This window comes from Dendrobates tinctorius, unplaced genomic scaffold (assembly GCF_039654945.1).
Source record: "Dendrobates tinctorius isolate UK_male_01 unplaced genomic scaffold, ASM3965494v1 ptg000177l, whole genome shotgun sequence".
Taxonomy (NCBI): Eukaryota; Metazoa; Chordata; class Amphibia; order Anura; family Dendrobatidae; genus Dendrobates; species Dendrobates tinctorius.
The window spans coordinates 16,851,160-16,866,519 of NW_027361844.1; the positions used below are offsets into that span (position 1 = coordinate 16,851,160).

The window sequence follows — 15,360 nt, forward strand, 5'->3', positions numbered from 1 at the left end:
CACTATCACCGGATTTGTCCTTCTCTGTTTTTCCAATGCATGTCTTAGCTGTAAGTACTGATAAAAGAAGACGTGCGGGAGGTGAAATTCTGTTCTCAATTGTTCAAAACTCTTAAGAGTATTATTTTGCAAAATTTGTGACACCAGATAAATCCCTTTATCTTCCCATCTTCCGAACCCCACCAGCTTTTTGATCTCTTGCAAATCCGGATTTCGCCACAATGGCCACAATTCCGTAGGCCCATTTATCTTCAAAAGAGACTTACCCCTATCCCACACCTTGAAAATCATAGCCAACGTGGGGTATCGTGCCCCATTTATCTGCCGTCTTCCCACCTCCAACCGGCACCCTGGATATTTCCATACCGATCCTTCCCTCACAATATCACCACCATTGTCACACGCCCCGTCTCTACCCCAACCCTTAAGATGTTGCATCTGGGAGGCTATAAAGTATATGAATGGGTTTGGCACCGCCAATCCTCCCTCCTCCTTCCCTCGCTGCAGTATCTCCAAGCGAATCCTAGCCTGTTTTTTCTTCCAAATTAATTCCCGGAATAATGTATTTATTTTTGCAAAAAAGTCCCTACAGATCCACACCGGAGAATTATGTATCAAATATAATAATTGTGGCATCATTACCATTTTGATTAAGTTAGATCTACCAATATTCGACAACGGCAGGCGACACCAAGTATGTACTTTTGCTCTAAATCGCTGCAACAGGGGCTCCAGATTCAGAGCCCGAAAATCCTTCGGGGCAGGACTAACAATTATACCCAGATACTTAAACCTCCGAACTACAGGGACCGGTATCTGCAAATCTGAGAAATCCGCCGGGAGAGGGTCTATCGGCATTAAAGCTGATTTGGACCAATTAATCCGAAGACCAGACCTCAGCCCAAATTCTCGAATGACCTCCATTGCCGGCAAAATCGAGGAATGTACCTTATCTAAATATAGAAGTAAATCATCCGCGTACAATGATATCCTCAACTCCACAGTTCCACATCTGAATCCCATTATTTCTCTGGACTTCCGAATTGCAACTGCCAATGGCTCCACCGCAGTAGCAAATAGCAAGGGCGAGAGCGGGCACCCCTGTCTAGTACCTCTCCCAAGAGGAAAAGACTCAGAGACCCTGCCATTAGCCCCAACCTTCGCCACCGGCGAGCCATACAACAGCCTCACCCAATTTATAAATCTGTGTCCAAAGCCCATTTTCCGAAGTACCGCCCACAAAAAACCCCACTCCAAACTATCGAACGCCTTAGCGGCGTCTAAGGACAAAATTGCTCTTCCCCCCAACTCCCCAGAACTATGTTGAATCCCCAAGTATAGTTTCCTAAGGTTCATAGATGTGGCTCTGCCTGGGATAAATCCCGTCTGATCCTTCTGTATAACAGATGAGATAACTCGGGACATCCTATTGGCGAGTACCTTGGCCAATAATTTAACATCTGTTGATAATAGGGAAATCGGGCGATATGAATCCGGAACCTCTGGATCCTTTCCGGGCTTTAATATTAAAACTATCAAAGCTTCCCCCATAGATGGCGGGAGGACCCTCTGCCTTTCAGCCTCTTCAAATACCTTAAGTAGCTTAGGTAGCAGTAAGGGTGCATAGGTTTTGTAAAACTCGCCAGGCAGGCCATCCATTCCTGGAGCCTTTTCATTTTGCATCTGACCAAGCGCCTCCTCCAACTCCTCCAACAGGATGTCCCGATCCAATGAATCCCTATCGCTATCAGCCAATGCAGGGAGAGAGAGAGCATCCAGGTACCGCTCAATCTCAGTCTCCATGAGACTGCAATCTGATGTGTATAGTCGCATATAATACCTCCTTATCTCACTCACTATGTCCGCACTGTCTGTCACAGGACCACCCGAGTCCGTTTTTAGCCTATTGATATATGAAGATCCGTCCTGTGCTCTAATGACCGTGGCCAATAAATGTCCTACTCCCTCCCCCTCTATAAAATATTTTTGTTTGAGGAAATAACGTTTATTTGCTGCCGCCGACATGAGGTTTTCCCTGAGCGACCCCTGTGCCTTCTCCAAAGCTTTTTTAGTTTCCTCTGTCGGGTTGAGTATCACCGCAGCCTCCGCAACAGACACCTCCTGGATCAGACTCTGGGTGTAGCGTCTATTTTGGCTTTTCCGTGTGCATATTTCTCTAATATATAAGCCCCTGACATAGGCTTTCATGGAATCCCAGACTATGTGTGATGATGCAGAGTACTCATTAAGTTGAAAATATTCTAGAATGGCATCATGCAAAGATCCCCCTATAAGCTGGATCCAGAAGGGATTAAGCTTCCAGATAGGTCTAGATAGGGTGAGGGGGTGTCCCCATGAAAGTGTGACATGTAGCGGCGAGTGATCAGATACACTTCTAGGCAGGTAGGCCACCCCTCGTACATATGGGGTCATGAGTGTATTCCCAATGGCCAGGTCTATCCGTGACATAGCGTGGTGGGAGCTAGAGTAGCAGGAAAACTGTCTGGCTGTGGGGTTTTGGACACGCCAAAGATCTACCATACCCAGCTCCACTAACGTTCTAGCAAATGAGGTTGAGGCTGCATCCTCTGATATGTTTCCCGAATGCAACTTATCCAAATAGGGATGCAAATATGTATTAAAATCTCCTATTAGAAGAGTCGGCGCAGGGGGAAAGGAACCCAAAATAGACAAGATTCTTTTTACTGGTTCGACTGAATAGGGCGGGGGGATGTATATGGCAACCAAAATAAATTGTATACCGTATAACGTGCAAAGCAAACATACAAATCTGCCCCCAGGGTCAACCACTGATTTAGTACATGAGAAGGGGATGGACCTGTGCACCAGCACACTGACACCCCGCGCATGGGTCGAGTACGTGGAATGATATTCATGTGAAACCCATCCCTTTCTTAGCCAATGAATATTATCTTTCACCATGTGGGTCTCAGACATACACAGGATAGCCGGGAGAAATTTCTGCATATTAGTAAATATAGCACATCTCTTATTTGCATCCCCGAGCCCCCTAACATTCCACACTACAATATTAAGTGATATCGCCATAAGAGCAGACTAAAAAATGAGAAATCGGAACATACTCCACTCCCGAGGGAGAGAGGCAATCTCCACCATCCCTCAGTACAATGAATTGGGCGACACGGCTGACGCACATCACATCCCACAGAACAATTAGGGAATACAACAACAAACGAAAAAAACAAAGGAGGGAGAGGGAGCACTGCACACCAGTGCACAGCGCCCCTACCCCCAAACACAAGTGTAACTTGCACATTTCTCTCAAATAGAGAGAATCAGGGCTAGAAAACTCGCCCAGAGTCCATGCAGGGAGAAGGGTCCACAGCTTGTCACTGTAACGAGTGTCCACAGCAATCCGGTCAGCCTTCCGCCCTGAATCCGAAATGGAATGAACAGTAGTAATTATACCAGCATAGCGTCCTAGACAAAAAGGAGTAACAACACCTGGTGGCGAAAAAAGGGAGAACTTCAAGTATTCTTCCTCCTCATGGACCTCTCATTAATATCCAGCCAGGACAGCGCCATTCCCGCCGTATCAAAAAAGTGCGTTTCTCCATTCACATCAATCCGCAGTCTAGCAGGGTACATCATGGAATATGTCACCTGTAAGTCATGTAGGCGTTTTTTAATCTCAATAAATTGCGCCCTTTTACGCTGCACCTCCAGGGAAAAATCAGGGAAAATGGAGACTTTCCTCCCATTAATAGCAAGTTCCTTAATGTCTCTGGATCTGCGCAGGATAGCATCTCTATCTTTAAAGTGTAGGAGCTTAAGCAAGATGGGACGCGGGGGTGCTCCCGGCGGGGGGGCACGCGTAGGGACCCTGTGTGCTCTCTCAATAGTAAAGAATGGGGACAAAACATCTTTACCAAAGGTGTCCATTAGCCATTTTTCAAAAAAGCCAAGTGAGTCAGTCCCCTCCGTCCTCTCCGGAACCCCCACCAGTCGCAGATTACTTCTACGGGAGCGGTTCTCTAAATCATCCACCTTGTTCAGCAGTATTGTAATATTTTGCGTGGCTTTTCCCAGCTCCCGTGTTATTGGTGGCAATTTATCCTCCGTCGCACCAACACGCTCCTCCAGTTCCCCCACCCTGGCAGTCACCCCTCGCAGCTCTTGTTTAATACAGGCCATGTCCTTGGTGACAATCTCCATTTGATTACTTAGAGTGGCCAGTGTGGTATTGCAGGAGTTAATTGCTGCGAGGATTTCTCCCAGTGTGGGCTCAGCAGTCACAGACTCCGGCTGCTCCCCATCCCCCACTCCTTCCTCCTCCAGCACAGGCCCCTGTGTCTGCACATGTTGGGCTGAAGGGGGGCCCAGTTTACTCACTGTTCCCTCCCTGGAGAGATGATCCTCCAGCTCCATGCTGCATCCAGCGTCTGCCTCAGTCTGTGCACTGGGCGATCGAGCAGCAGCAGGAGGCACCCTTGCATATCGTTCCAGCCTGCCAGCAGCTCCCATCGCTCCACTACCAGCCGACTTGTTGTTTGCTGGTGCCATCCTGGATGTAGCAGAGGCGCGCCCCGGCGTCTCCTTATCTTTTTTACTGCTGCGGTTCGACATGGCCCAAGGATCCTCCGCCGTCTAAACGCCCAGGGAGATATTGCAGCCCTCCAGGTCAGTGGGACTCGTCAGCAGTGCCGGTAATCATTTGGGTGATTTGTGATATGTTCTCTAAGATGGTTCATCTTGTACCACTCCCTAAGTTGCCGTCTTCCTCTGAGTTGGTGCCCCTGTTTTTACAACAGGTGGTTCGTTTGTACGGGATTCCTGAGAACATTGTATCTGACAGAGGAGTTCAGTTTGTGTCTAGATTTTGGAGAACTTTCTGTTCCAGGCTGGGAATTCAGTTGTCCTTCTCCTCTGCTTTTCACCCTCAGACCAATGGGCAGACAGAGAGAACAAACCAGACCTTGGAGTCATATTTGAGATGTTTTATTTCTGCTGATCAGGATGATTGGCTTTCATTTTTGCCCTTGGCCGAATTTGCTTTGAATAATAGAGCTAGTTCTGCCACTTTGATGTCACCTTTTTTTTGTAACTTTGGGTTTCATCCTCGATTTTCTTCAGGGCAGGTGGAGCCCTCTGCCTGCCCAGGTGTTGACACTGTGGTGGAGAGAATGCACCAGATCTGGGACCAAGTGGTGGATAAGTTATCTCTCTCCCAGGAGAAGGCCCAGCGGTTTTCCAACCGACATAGGACCATTCGTCCCCAGTTTAAGGTTGGTGATATGGTGTGGTTATCATCAAAAAATATTGCTATGAAGGTGGCTTCTCCTAAGTTTAAGCCTAGATTTATTGGACCTTACAAGATTGTGGAGATTATTAATCCGGTCTCTTTTCGTTTGGTTCTTCCTGTCACATTTAAAATCCATAATGTGTTCCATAAATCTTTGTTGAAGAGGTTTGTTGAACCTTTTGTTCCGGGGTGGCACCTCCAGACCCTGTATTGGTTGAAGGTAACATGGAGTATGAGGTAGAGAAAGTACTGGATTCCCGTCTGGCTAGATGGAGACTCCAGTATTTGGTTAAGTGGAAGGGTTATGGTCAGGAGGATAATTCCTGGGACTCCGCCTCTGATATTCATGCCAAGCGATTGGTGCGTGCCTTTCATCGGGCTCACCCTGATCGCCCTGGTGGTGTAGTTGAGGGTTCGGTGACCCCTCCTCAAGGGGGAGGTACTGTTGTGAGTTCATTTTCCCCTTCATTACTGAGGCCCGAGGAACTCCCTCTTCTGGTAAAGAAAGGTAGTGAGCCTGATTGTCAAACACCTGAGGCTGATGATTATGACTGGCTGAGTGGAGTTACGGACTGGATATAATGCTGCCGACGCCCTTCTGCCCTGCGGGTGATTTCTCTGTGGGATCCTTGGAGACCAGTCTGAATTCCTGCTCCTCCAAAGCTAAGTTTGCTGCTCGGCCTTTTGCTTTTGTGCTTTGACTTTGTTTTTGCTTTGTTTTTCTGGATTTCTGCCATTCCCTGCTGGGGTGTGCTGAATTCATTTAGCTCTGTCTTCTGAAAATACCTGAGTGCTGATTCAGTTTTTGAAGCCTAGCTGCTTCAGGGCCTTTTTCATATCACCTGGTTGGCTTATGTCTTTGATAGGGTTTTGGCAGATTGCAGACAGCAGCCTTCCTGTCCTTTCCTATCTAGGTAGTTTTGGGGCCCCGTCTTTGCTCAGTCTATCTTTCTGTCTGTGTTAGTATTTTCATCTTGCTTCACCGTCATTATATGTTGGGGGCTTCCTATTGCTTTAGTGTCTGCTCTTGGGCAGTTTAGATTTCCCCTTTCTTTCTTTAGGCCTATGTATTTCTCCAGCTGTGATCGAGGGGTCTAGGGCATCGTAGGAACCCCCCACGGCTACTGCTAGTTGTGTTGATAGGTTCAGGGGTCTGCAATCTGATAGTTGCCAACTTCTCTGCTTTTCTGGACTTAGCTTGTATTTCTGCTTTTGCCTCCTACGGTGACTCATTCATAACAGAGGCCCCACACAGCCTCCCCATATACTGCATGAGCCCCACACAGCCTTCTTATATAAAGCATGAGCCCTACAGTCTCTCAACATACTGAATGAGGCCCCCACAGCCTCCCATATACTGCATGAGGCCCCCACAGCCTCCCCATATACTACATGACAGTATACAGCCTTTCCATAGCCTCCCCATGTGCAGCATGTCATCCCCATAGCCTCCTCATGTGCTGAACGTCAACTCCATAGAATCCCCATGTGCTGTCACCCCCATAGAATCCCCATGTGCTGTACATCACCCCTATAGAATCCCCATCTGCTGCATGTCACCCCCCATAGAATCCCCATGTGCTGTCACCCCCATAGAATCCCCATGTGCTGTCACCCCCATAGAATTCCCATGTGCTGTCACCCCCATAGAATTCCCATGTGCTGTCACCCCCATACAATCCCCATGTGCTGTACATCACCCCCATAGAATCCCCATGTGCTGTACATCACCCCCATATAATCCCCATGTGCTGTATGTCACCCCCATAGAATCCCCATGTGCTGTACGTCACAACCATAGAATCCCCATGTGCTGTACATCACCCCCATAGAATCCCCATGTGCTGTACATCACCCCCATAGAATCCCCATGTGCTGTCACCCCCATATAATCCCCATGTGCTGTATATCACCCCCATAGAATCCCCATGTGCTGTACATCACAACCATAGAATCCCCATGTGCTGTACATCACCACCATAGAATCCCCATATGCTGTCACCCCCATAGAATACCCATGTGCTGTCACCCCATATAATCCCCATGTGCTGTATATCACCCCCATAGAATCCCCATGTGCTGTACATCACAACCATAGAATCCCCATGTGCTGTACGTCACCAACATAGAATCCCCATGTACTGCATGTCACCCCCATAGAATCCCCATGTCCTGCATGTGACCCCCATAGAGTCCCCATATGCTGTCACCCCCATAGAGTCCCCATATGCTGTCACCCCCATAGAATCCCCATGAAAAAAAAATCACCACATACTCACCTCGGTCCCGTTCCATGGTGCTCTGCTTCTCTGCGGAGTACACAGCCGACGCAATGAAATGACATAATCGCATCAGCTGTTTCACACGCTGATTGGTGGAGGTAATGGCCGGAGGCCCCTCCTCCACCAATGCTGACTGCGGGAGACAGCGAGTGAGCGGGCGGACCTCTGGTTTCCAGTCCCACGGCTGTCTCGGTCCGCGAGCCTGACTGAGACAGCCAGTGGGCCAGATGTGGACCGCGGGCTGCACTTTGCCCAGGTCTGCTCTATATAATATAGGAGTTTCACTTTTTGTATTTAAGAAGTGAAATAAATTAACTTTTTGATGATATTCTAATTTTGTGAGAAGCACCTGAATATGATATTGTATTTGCGATTTTGATACATTTGGCACAATGTACTCAATTTCTGTTCTGCCTGATGTGTCGTCTGAGACTTTCAGAACTCTGATAGAAGTCAGTAGAACGAGCCATGGATGAGAAAACATTTCTCCATTCACAGTGGTGCGAGTCGGTGACCCATTCTCCATACAGCTACAGTTGTGGCCAAAAGTATTGACACCCCTGCATTTCTGTCAGATAATACTCAGTTTCTTCCTGAAAATGATTGCAAACACAAATTCTTTGGTATTATTATCTTCATTTAATTTGTCTTAAATGAAAAAGCACAAAAAGAATTGTCCTAAAGCCAAATTGGATATAATTCCACACCAAACATAAAAAAGAGGGTGGACAAAAGTATTGGCACTGTTCGAAAAATCATGTGATGCTTCTCTAATTTGTGTAATTAACAGCACCTGTAACTTAGCTGTGGCACCTAGCAGGTGTTGGCAATAACTAAATCACACTTGCAGCCAGTTGACATGGATTAAAGTTGACTCAACCTCTGTCCTGTGTCCTTGTGTGTACCACATTGAGCATGGAGAAAAGAAAGAAGACCAAAGAACTGTCTGAGGACTTGAGAAACCAAATTGTGAGGAAGCATGAGCAATCTCAAGGCTACAAGTCCATCTCCAAAGACCTGAATGTTCCTGTGTCTACCGTGCGCAGTGTCATCAAGAAGTTTAAAGCCCATGGCACTGTGGCTAACCTCCCTATATGTGGACGGAAAAGAAAAATTGACAGGAGATTTCAACGCAAGATTGTGCGGATGTTGGATAAAGAACCTCGACTAACATCCAAACAAGTTCAAGCTGCCCTGCAGTCCGAGGGTACAACAGTGTCAACCCGTACTATTCGTCGGCGTCTGAATGAAAAGGGACTGTATGGTAGCCGACCCAGGAAGACCCCACTTCTTACCCCAAGACATAAAAAAGCCAGGCTGGAGTTTGCCAAAACTTACCTGAAAAAGCCTAAAACATTTTGGAAGAATGTTCTCTGGTCAGATGAGACAAAAGTAGAGCTTTTTGGGCAAAGGCTTCAACATAGAGTTTACAGGAGAAAAAAAGAGGCATTCAAAGAGAAGAACACGGTCCCTACAGTCAAACATGGCGGAGGTTCCCTGATGTTTTGGGGTTGCTTTGCTGCTCTCTGGCACTGGACTGCTTGACCGTGTGCATGGCATTATGAAGTCAGAAGACTACCAACAAATTTTGCAGCATAATGTAGGGCCCAGTGTGAGAAAGCTGGGTCTCCCTCAGAGGTCATGGGTCTTCCAGCAGGACAATGACCCAAAACGCACTTCAAAAAGCACTAGAAAATGGTTTGAGGGAAAGCACTGGAGACTTCTAAGGTGGCCAGCAATGAGTCCAGACCTGAATCCCATAGAACACCTGTGGAGAGATCTAAAAATGGCAGTTTGGAGAAGGCATCCTTCTAATATCAGGGACCTGGAGCAGTTTGCCACAGAAGAATGGTCTAAAATTCCAGCAGAGCATTGTAAGAAACTCATTGATGGTTACCGGAAGCGGTTGGTCGCAGTTATTTTGGCTAATGGTTGTGCAACCGAGTATTAGGCTGAGGGTGCCAATACTTTTGTCTGGCCCATTTTTGGAGTTTTGTGTGAAATGATCAATGTTTTGCTTTTTGCTTCATTCTCTTTTGTGTTTTTTTCATTTAAGACAAATTAAATGAAGCTAATAATACCAAAGAATTTGTGTTTGCAATCATTTTCAGGAAGAAACTGAGTATTATCTGACAGAATTGCAGGGGTGTCAATACTTTTGGCCACAACTGTATGGGTCCTAGAAGTTGTGTATTTTCTTGTGACAAGCCTGGCCGCTCACTTTGAACTCGATACAATGTAAAAATTCACAAGCAATAATGGTAAATATAGAATAAGTTCAAAAGCTAATGCAAAATATATAAAAAAAATTATCTACAATTCTGCCTCCAAAGAAAAAAAAGCCTTTCTCCAGACTGACTTGTTTTAGTTTGAGAGGCTGCGAGAACGTCTGATCTAGAAATAATGCAATTACACACATGACTGCTGAGCCTGCGGCAACAGTGATATATACACTTGCAAGTACTCGCACACAACACCAATGGTGAAATCGGCGCCAGTTTTTATTTGAGCACATTAAGGGCCCCACTTAAAAAGCTTAAAAATGAGTAGTTTTCAAATACAGCAGTTACATTTTTCAGATAGTACGGCTAATTTACACAGTCTAACACTTTTTTGGCTCTACACAATGTGTGATGTGGTGGAGAGGCATCTAGAGAAAGACAGCTATACTTGTGCAACTCACTACAGACATGGGAACCCCGTGTGCCAGCCTTTGACACATATATTGTTCTTGTCCATCTTTCAGAAAAGCAATGTTTGGTTTGCTGGAAACGCTGGAGGGACTCCTTGTAGTAGTAACACGGGATAATGAGATTCACATTTACTACAATGATTTTATAGTTGGTCACCATTCAGACTATGAAGGTTTGGCAACTATTCAAAGTGGAAGAAGTTGGTTCTTGTGTTGTATATAGCATTTCATCCATCCACAAAGTAAACACTAGGAAATACAGGAACATCCAACATCTTCTGCCACGGGGTGTCCTTGAAGAGGTTATAGTAAAACAGACAGATGGGGTATTTGACTGAGTAAAATAACACCTATACTCACAACCAGTGCTGGCACCGGCGCCGTTCCAGTGGTGTTAACACTAGCTCTCCCAGGGATTGTGTGACATTGTGATATCACACAATCCTTGCAGTCAATCAACGCTGGCTTCACTCTCCCTGCCTTGGGATGTATCACATACATCCGGTGGAAGTGGAAAGCAGCAGCTCTCACTTCCTCCAGATGTATGTGATTTGTCCGAAACAGGGAAGAGTAAAGTCAGCTTTGATTGGCCTCAAGGATTGCATGACAAAGCAATGTCAGACAATCCCTGGGAGAGCTAGTGTTGACACCACTGGAACCGTGCCGATGTCGGCACTGGGTGTGAGTATAGGTGTTATTTTTTTGCTGGCAGGGCAAACATAGGGATTGGAAAGGGGTTGTCTGAGCAGTGAACAACTCCTTTAATAACCGCATATCTCTAGGAAGTTTATTAAAGGAAATTTGTTCCATGGCTGACACTTAAACGATTGACTTATGTTACAAATCAAGATTTTTATCATCTTTAAAATGTGTTTGCTGTTAAAAGATATTGTTACTGCATAAGAAAGATGTATGGATGAAGCAACTGTTAGCATGCCTCTCATTTCAGGTGACTGTTCAGAATAAACTGTCCTGTGTGCATGTGTACATGAGGAAAAACACTACTTCTGACTATTACATGAGTCAAATTCTGCATTTTCTTCAGTTTTTTCCTCTGCAGGCTCTATTTCTTCTTTTTAGCAATCTCTGAGCTAGTGGGTGGAGACCAACTGATATTATGTCTCCCATACATTGCATGCACAAACACAAGGAATTCCTGCTCTTTCTCTAGGTAGCACATGTTCAGAAGCAGGAACAGTATGGAAGACATTATACGGCAGTACTGAGCTGTGTGGATGTAAATCCAGCAATGGGTGAGTTATAAAAGTGTAAAGCTGCAGCCCCAGTCATTTGACACACTGTGTTGAATGCTCTTCACTCGTCCTCCCCTTCTTCTCTACATAGAATTTAATAGACTATCTAACCTGACATCTATTTAATGACAATTATTTTTCTTTGCCCAAGATGGATTTGAGCTGTTTTACAGCCATTTATGAATTTAGGAGGCAAGGGTGGAGGTGGGGGAACTGGTTTATAAGTGGAAAATGAAGCAGGTTCATCTGTAGTATTGATGTATGTAAAGTTTATTGAAACAACACTGACCATTTACGGTAACTAGACACTAAATATATTATGAGACCATGATCAAGATGGAGGTGACATTTTCAATGGTCTAATAAAGTATGCAGCATCACAGTTTGTAATGTGTTACTTGTCAAAGTAATGTTTGCTACATCTGCAATGTGCGATCACTCAAAGCCAGACAGCAGCTTTGAAAAGAATCATGTGAGGCAGTCAATAAGAAGCAGTTTTAAGCCCCACTATTTTAGGCTATTAGTGAATATAATCCGTTATTACTAATATGAAGCCACGTGCACACGTTCAGTATCTGGTCAGTACTTTACATCAGTATGTGTAAGCCAAAACCAGGAGTGGGTGATAAATACAGAAGTGGTGACGTGTTTCTATTAGATTTTCCCTCTGTTTGTTCCACTCCTGGTTTCGGCTTACAAATACTGAGGTAAAATACTGACCACATACTGAAGGTGTGAACGTGGCCTTTAGGGGTCCATTTAATCTGGCTAGTTCAAGTGAGAAGGTTCCACTTGTGAGGCAGCGATGCTTTCTGGCTGGAGGGCACAATAGCTCATTTTACGCCAAATTCCATGTACAGGAGGATTCATGTATTGGGAATGAGCATCCACCAGCACTTAAAGGGAATCTGTCACCCTATTTTTCGCCTATCAGCTGCCGGCACCGACATCAGGGGCTTATCTACAGCATTCTGTAATGCTGTAGATAAGCCCCCAATGTAAACTTAAAGATAAGAAAAATGAGTTAGATTATACTCACCCTGGCATTCAGTCCGGTCCTATGGGTGTCGCGGTCCTGTCCGGCGCCTCCCATCTTCTAATGGTGACGTCTTCTTGTTTGCTGCCTGTCGCGGCTCATGCGCAGGCGCACTGCACTGCCCTGTTGAGTTCAGAGCAGAGTCCTACAGTGCACAGGTGCCGGGAGAGGTCCGGCGCCTGCTCACTGCAGTATTCTGCTCTGCCCTCAACAGGGCAGAGCAGTGCGCCTGCGCAGGAGCCGTGACAGGCAGCAAAGAAGAAGACGTCACCGTTAGAAGATGGGAGGCGCCCGACCAGACCGAGACACCCATCGGACCAAAACCGGACCGGGACTGCCCATGGGTGAGTATAATCTAACTAATTTTTCTTATCCTTCAGGTTACATCAGGGGCTTTACAGAATGCTGTAGATAAGCCCCTGATGTGGGTGATGGCAGCTGATACCCGAAAAAATAGGTGACAGATTCCCTTTAAAGGGAATCTGTCAGTAGGATCAACCCTTAAAGCCATCTATATGGGCATGTGGTTCATAGGAAGCTGAATAAAATGATGTCTTGATATCTGTGATCCAATGTCTTATTTAAGAGAAATCCACAGTTTTCTTATTTGTAAATGAGCTGTTCGGATTATGGGCTGGACATAGATCTCACTCAGAATCTGCCTTCAGAGCATATTTTAAATAAAAGGGATCATTTGCACTGTGATGTGTAATGGCCGCTCTCTGCTCTCCTGATCTCACTGCAGAGCTGTGTTTGATTATACCTAACACATCTGCAGATTCCTCTCAGCTTCAGCTTCCATCTTGCAGGCAGCCAGTGTTGCAATACAGCAGAGCTAGGAGAGCTGCAGCTGCTAACGTGTTTATGAGATAAAGTTCACTTCTACTGTTCTGCGTTAGTTACATGTCTCACACTGATAATGGCTCCTTCCATTTATAATAAACTCTAGAGTCAGATTCTCAGGCAGATCGGTGTCTGGCAAATAGCCTGGAGCAGTTCATTTACATATAAGAAAACATGGATATCTCTGGAATAAGATATCAGATCGTAGATATCAAGGTATCATTATATTCAGCTTCATATGACCTACATGCCATATAGACGGCTTAAGAAGCTTAGTCCTACTGACAGATTCCCTTTAACACTATCAGGGAAATTTATATAGCATGTTTAGAAGAATGAAATCACTGCAACAAGTTGTATGTCGAACTTTATTACTAAACTTTTTCACATAAACATGTCTTGTCTTCTTTTCCAGAATTCATTAATTCCATGTGATATGGCATATTCTGCTGTCAGTCGGCACTCCTGGGGTGTAAATCCAACAAGAGCGGTTCCTGATGTCTTTGTGCCTCTAGAAGCTGCCAAGTTTTGAACTTCAGCTTCAATATGCTGGGGGGAAATGTAAGAAAATGTTTCTTCACATATATGATATGAGACATATTTATCATCTCCTGCTCCACAGATGCTGTCGGGAATGTCTCTGAAGCTCTCAACATTACATGCTATTTCTACCAGACCCTTATTTGGGAAAGCCATTGCTTGCACTCCTTTCAGCCCTCCTGTTCGTTCTCGAATGGCAGCTGCTATAGCTTTTCCTGAGGTCAAGTCCTGTGAGTCAAGGGTGATGTTACAGTTCATTACATAAGGGCTGGCACCAACACCTATAACAATAAGAACATAATTCTTTATTTGAGTCACAGAATAGTATAAGGCTCTGTTCACATCACTGATGGACACCGATGGACGCAAACATAAATGGGTCCCTGTGCAAGAACAGTATATTGGCCCCTTCTAGTCCAATAGCTCACCATAATGCAAAGTCCCACTGTCACAGGGTTACTGCAACAGTGTGGAGCCAGAAGACCGCAGCGTTTGATTGCTCCTACTTCAGCACTGAGAAGAAGCATTTCTCCTTTGTTTTAAATGTGATTATTCCTTCTGGCAGAACAGGGAAATCCATGTTGGAAATCCCTGTGCTCACAGTTGAGCTCGGTTAGCCACTGCTTTCCTCTTTATAATCTGGGCTCTGTTACAAATCTTTGTCAGAGCTAGCATTTGCTGCATGGCTAATGGAGGGAGAGGAGTTCATATGAGGAGAGTTGGAGGAGTTGTATGTGTGATAATTCCTTATTCTTCTCTATTTTGGTTTATTCGCCTACTTCCATGCCCCGATGCATTCTTCTGAGTGAGTGAATATTTTGTATGCGTGGAGTTTTCTGTTAACCCTTGTTTGTGTTACCTTATTTGTCGGGTTGGTGTACTATCATGCACAGTAGCGCCCCTTTTCCCTTTGTGAGGGAAGAGAGCAGAGGGTTAACTCAGGAGATAAGGCAAGGGTGGAGGCCCTGGCATTTTCTCCTTCAGAAGTATCCCGGGAAGTAGGGCGAGCTAAGGAACCCCCTAGTGTAAGGGACAGGGAAGGAGCCCCTGTTCCCGGGTCACCTGACAGCTGTGTCATGACACAAACCTATTTTGAAAGTGGAACTTGGCACACTTACCTCTTGGACCTATGTGAGGCTATATAGATTGCACCAATACTATGTCTACCCCTGGTTCATATGCATGCTGGAGGTATGGCACTCCTAATGTATACCTCAGACAGAAGGCTGTACTTGATTCTGTTGTGTAGTCATGCAATGGGGTATGCCATCTTTAGGCTCCCAGTGTAAAGAAATATATAATGTGTGTAAAATGTTTATTTACGATATACCTTTGTATAGAAACTCATGCTTTACTTCACTATTCCATTAAAAAATTACAGTGAGTACGGAAAGTATTCAGACCCCTTTAAATTTTTCACTCTTTGTTTC

General features: G+C 45.4%; 1 protein-coding gene across 1 annotated transcript in view; it reads right to left on the reverse strand.

Moving 5' to 3' along the window:
• Window positions 1-13,741: 13,741 nt before the first annotated feature.
• FTCDNL1 (formiminotransferase cyclodeaminase N-terminal like) overlaps window positions 13,742-15,360 on the reverse strand; it is a 64,293-nt gene continuing 62,674 nt past the window's right edge. Inside the window, exon 4 of the mRNA XM_073551431.1 lies at window positions 13,742-14,211. Coding sequence (XP_073407532.1) covers window positions 13,775-14,211 — 437 coding nt within the window. The 3' untranslated portion in view covers window positions 13,742-13,774. The remainder of the gene's footprint in view (window positions 14,212-15,360) is intronic.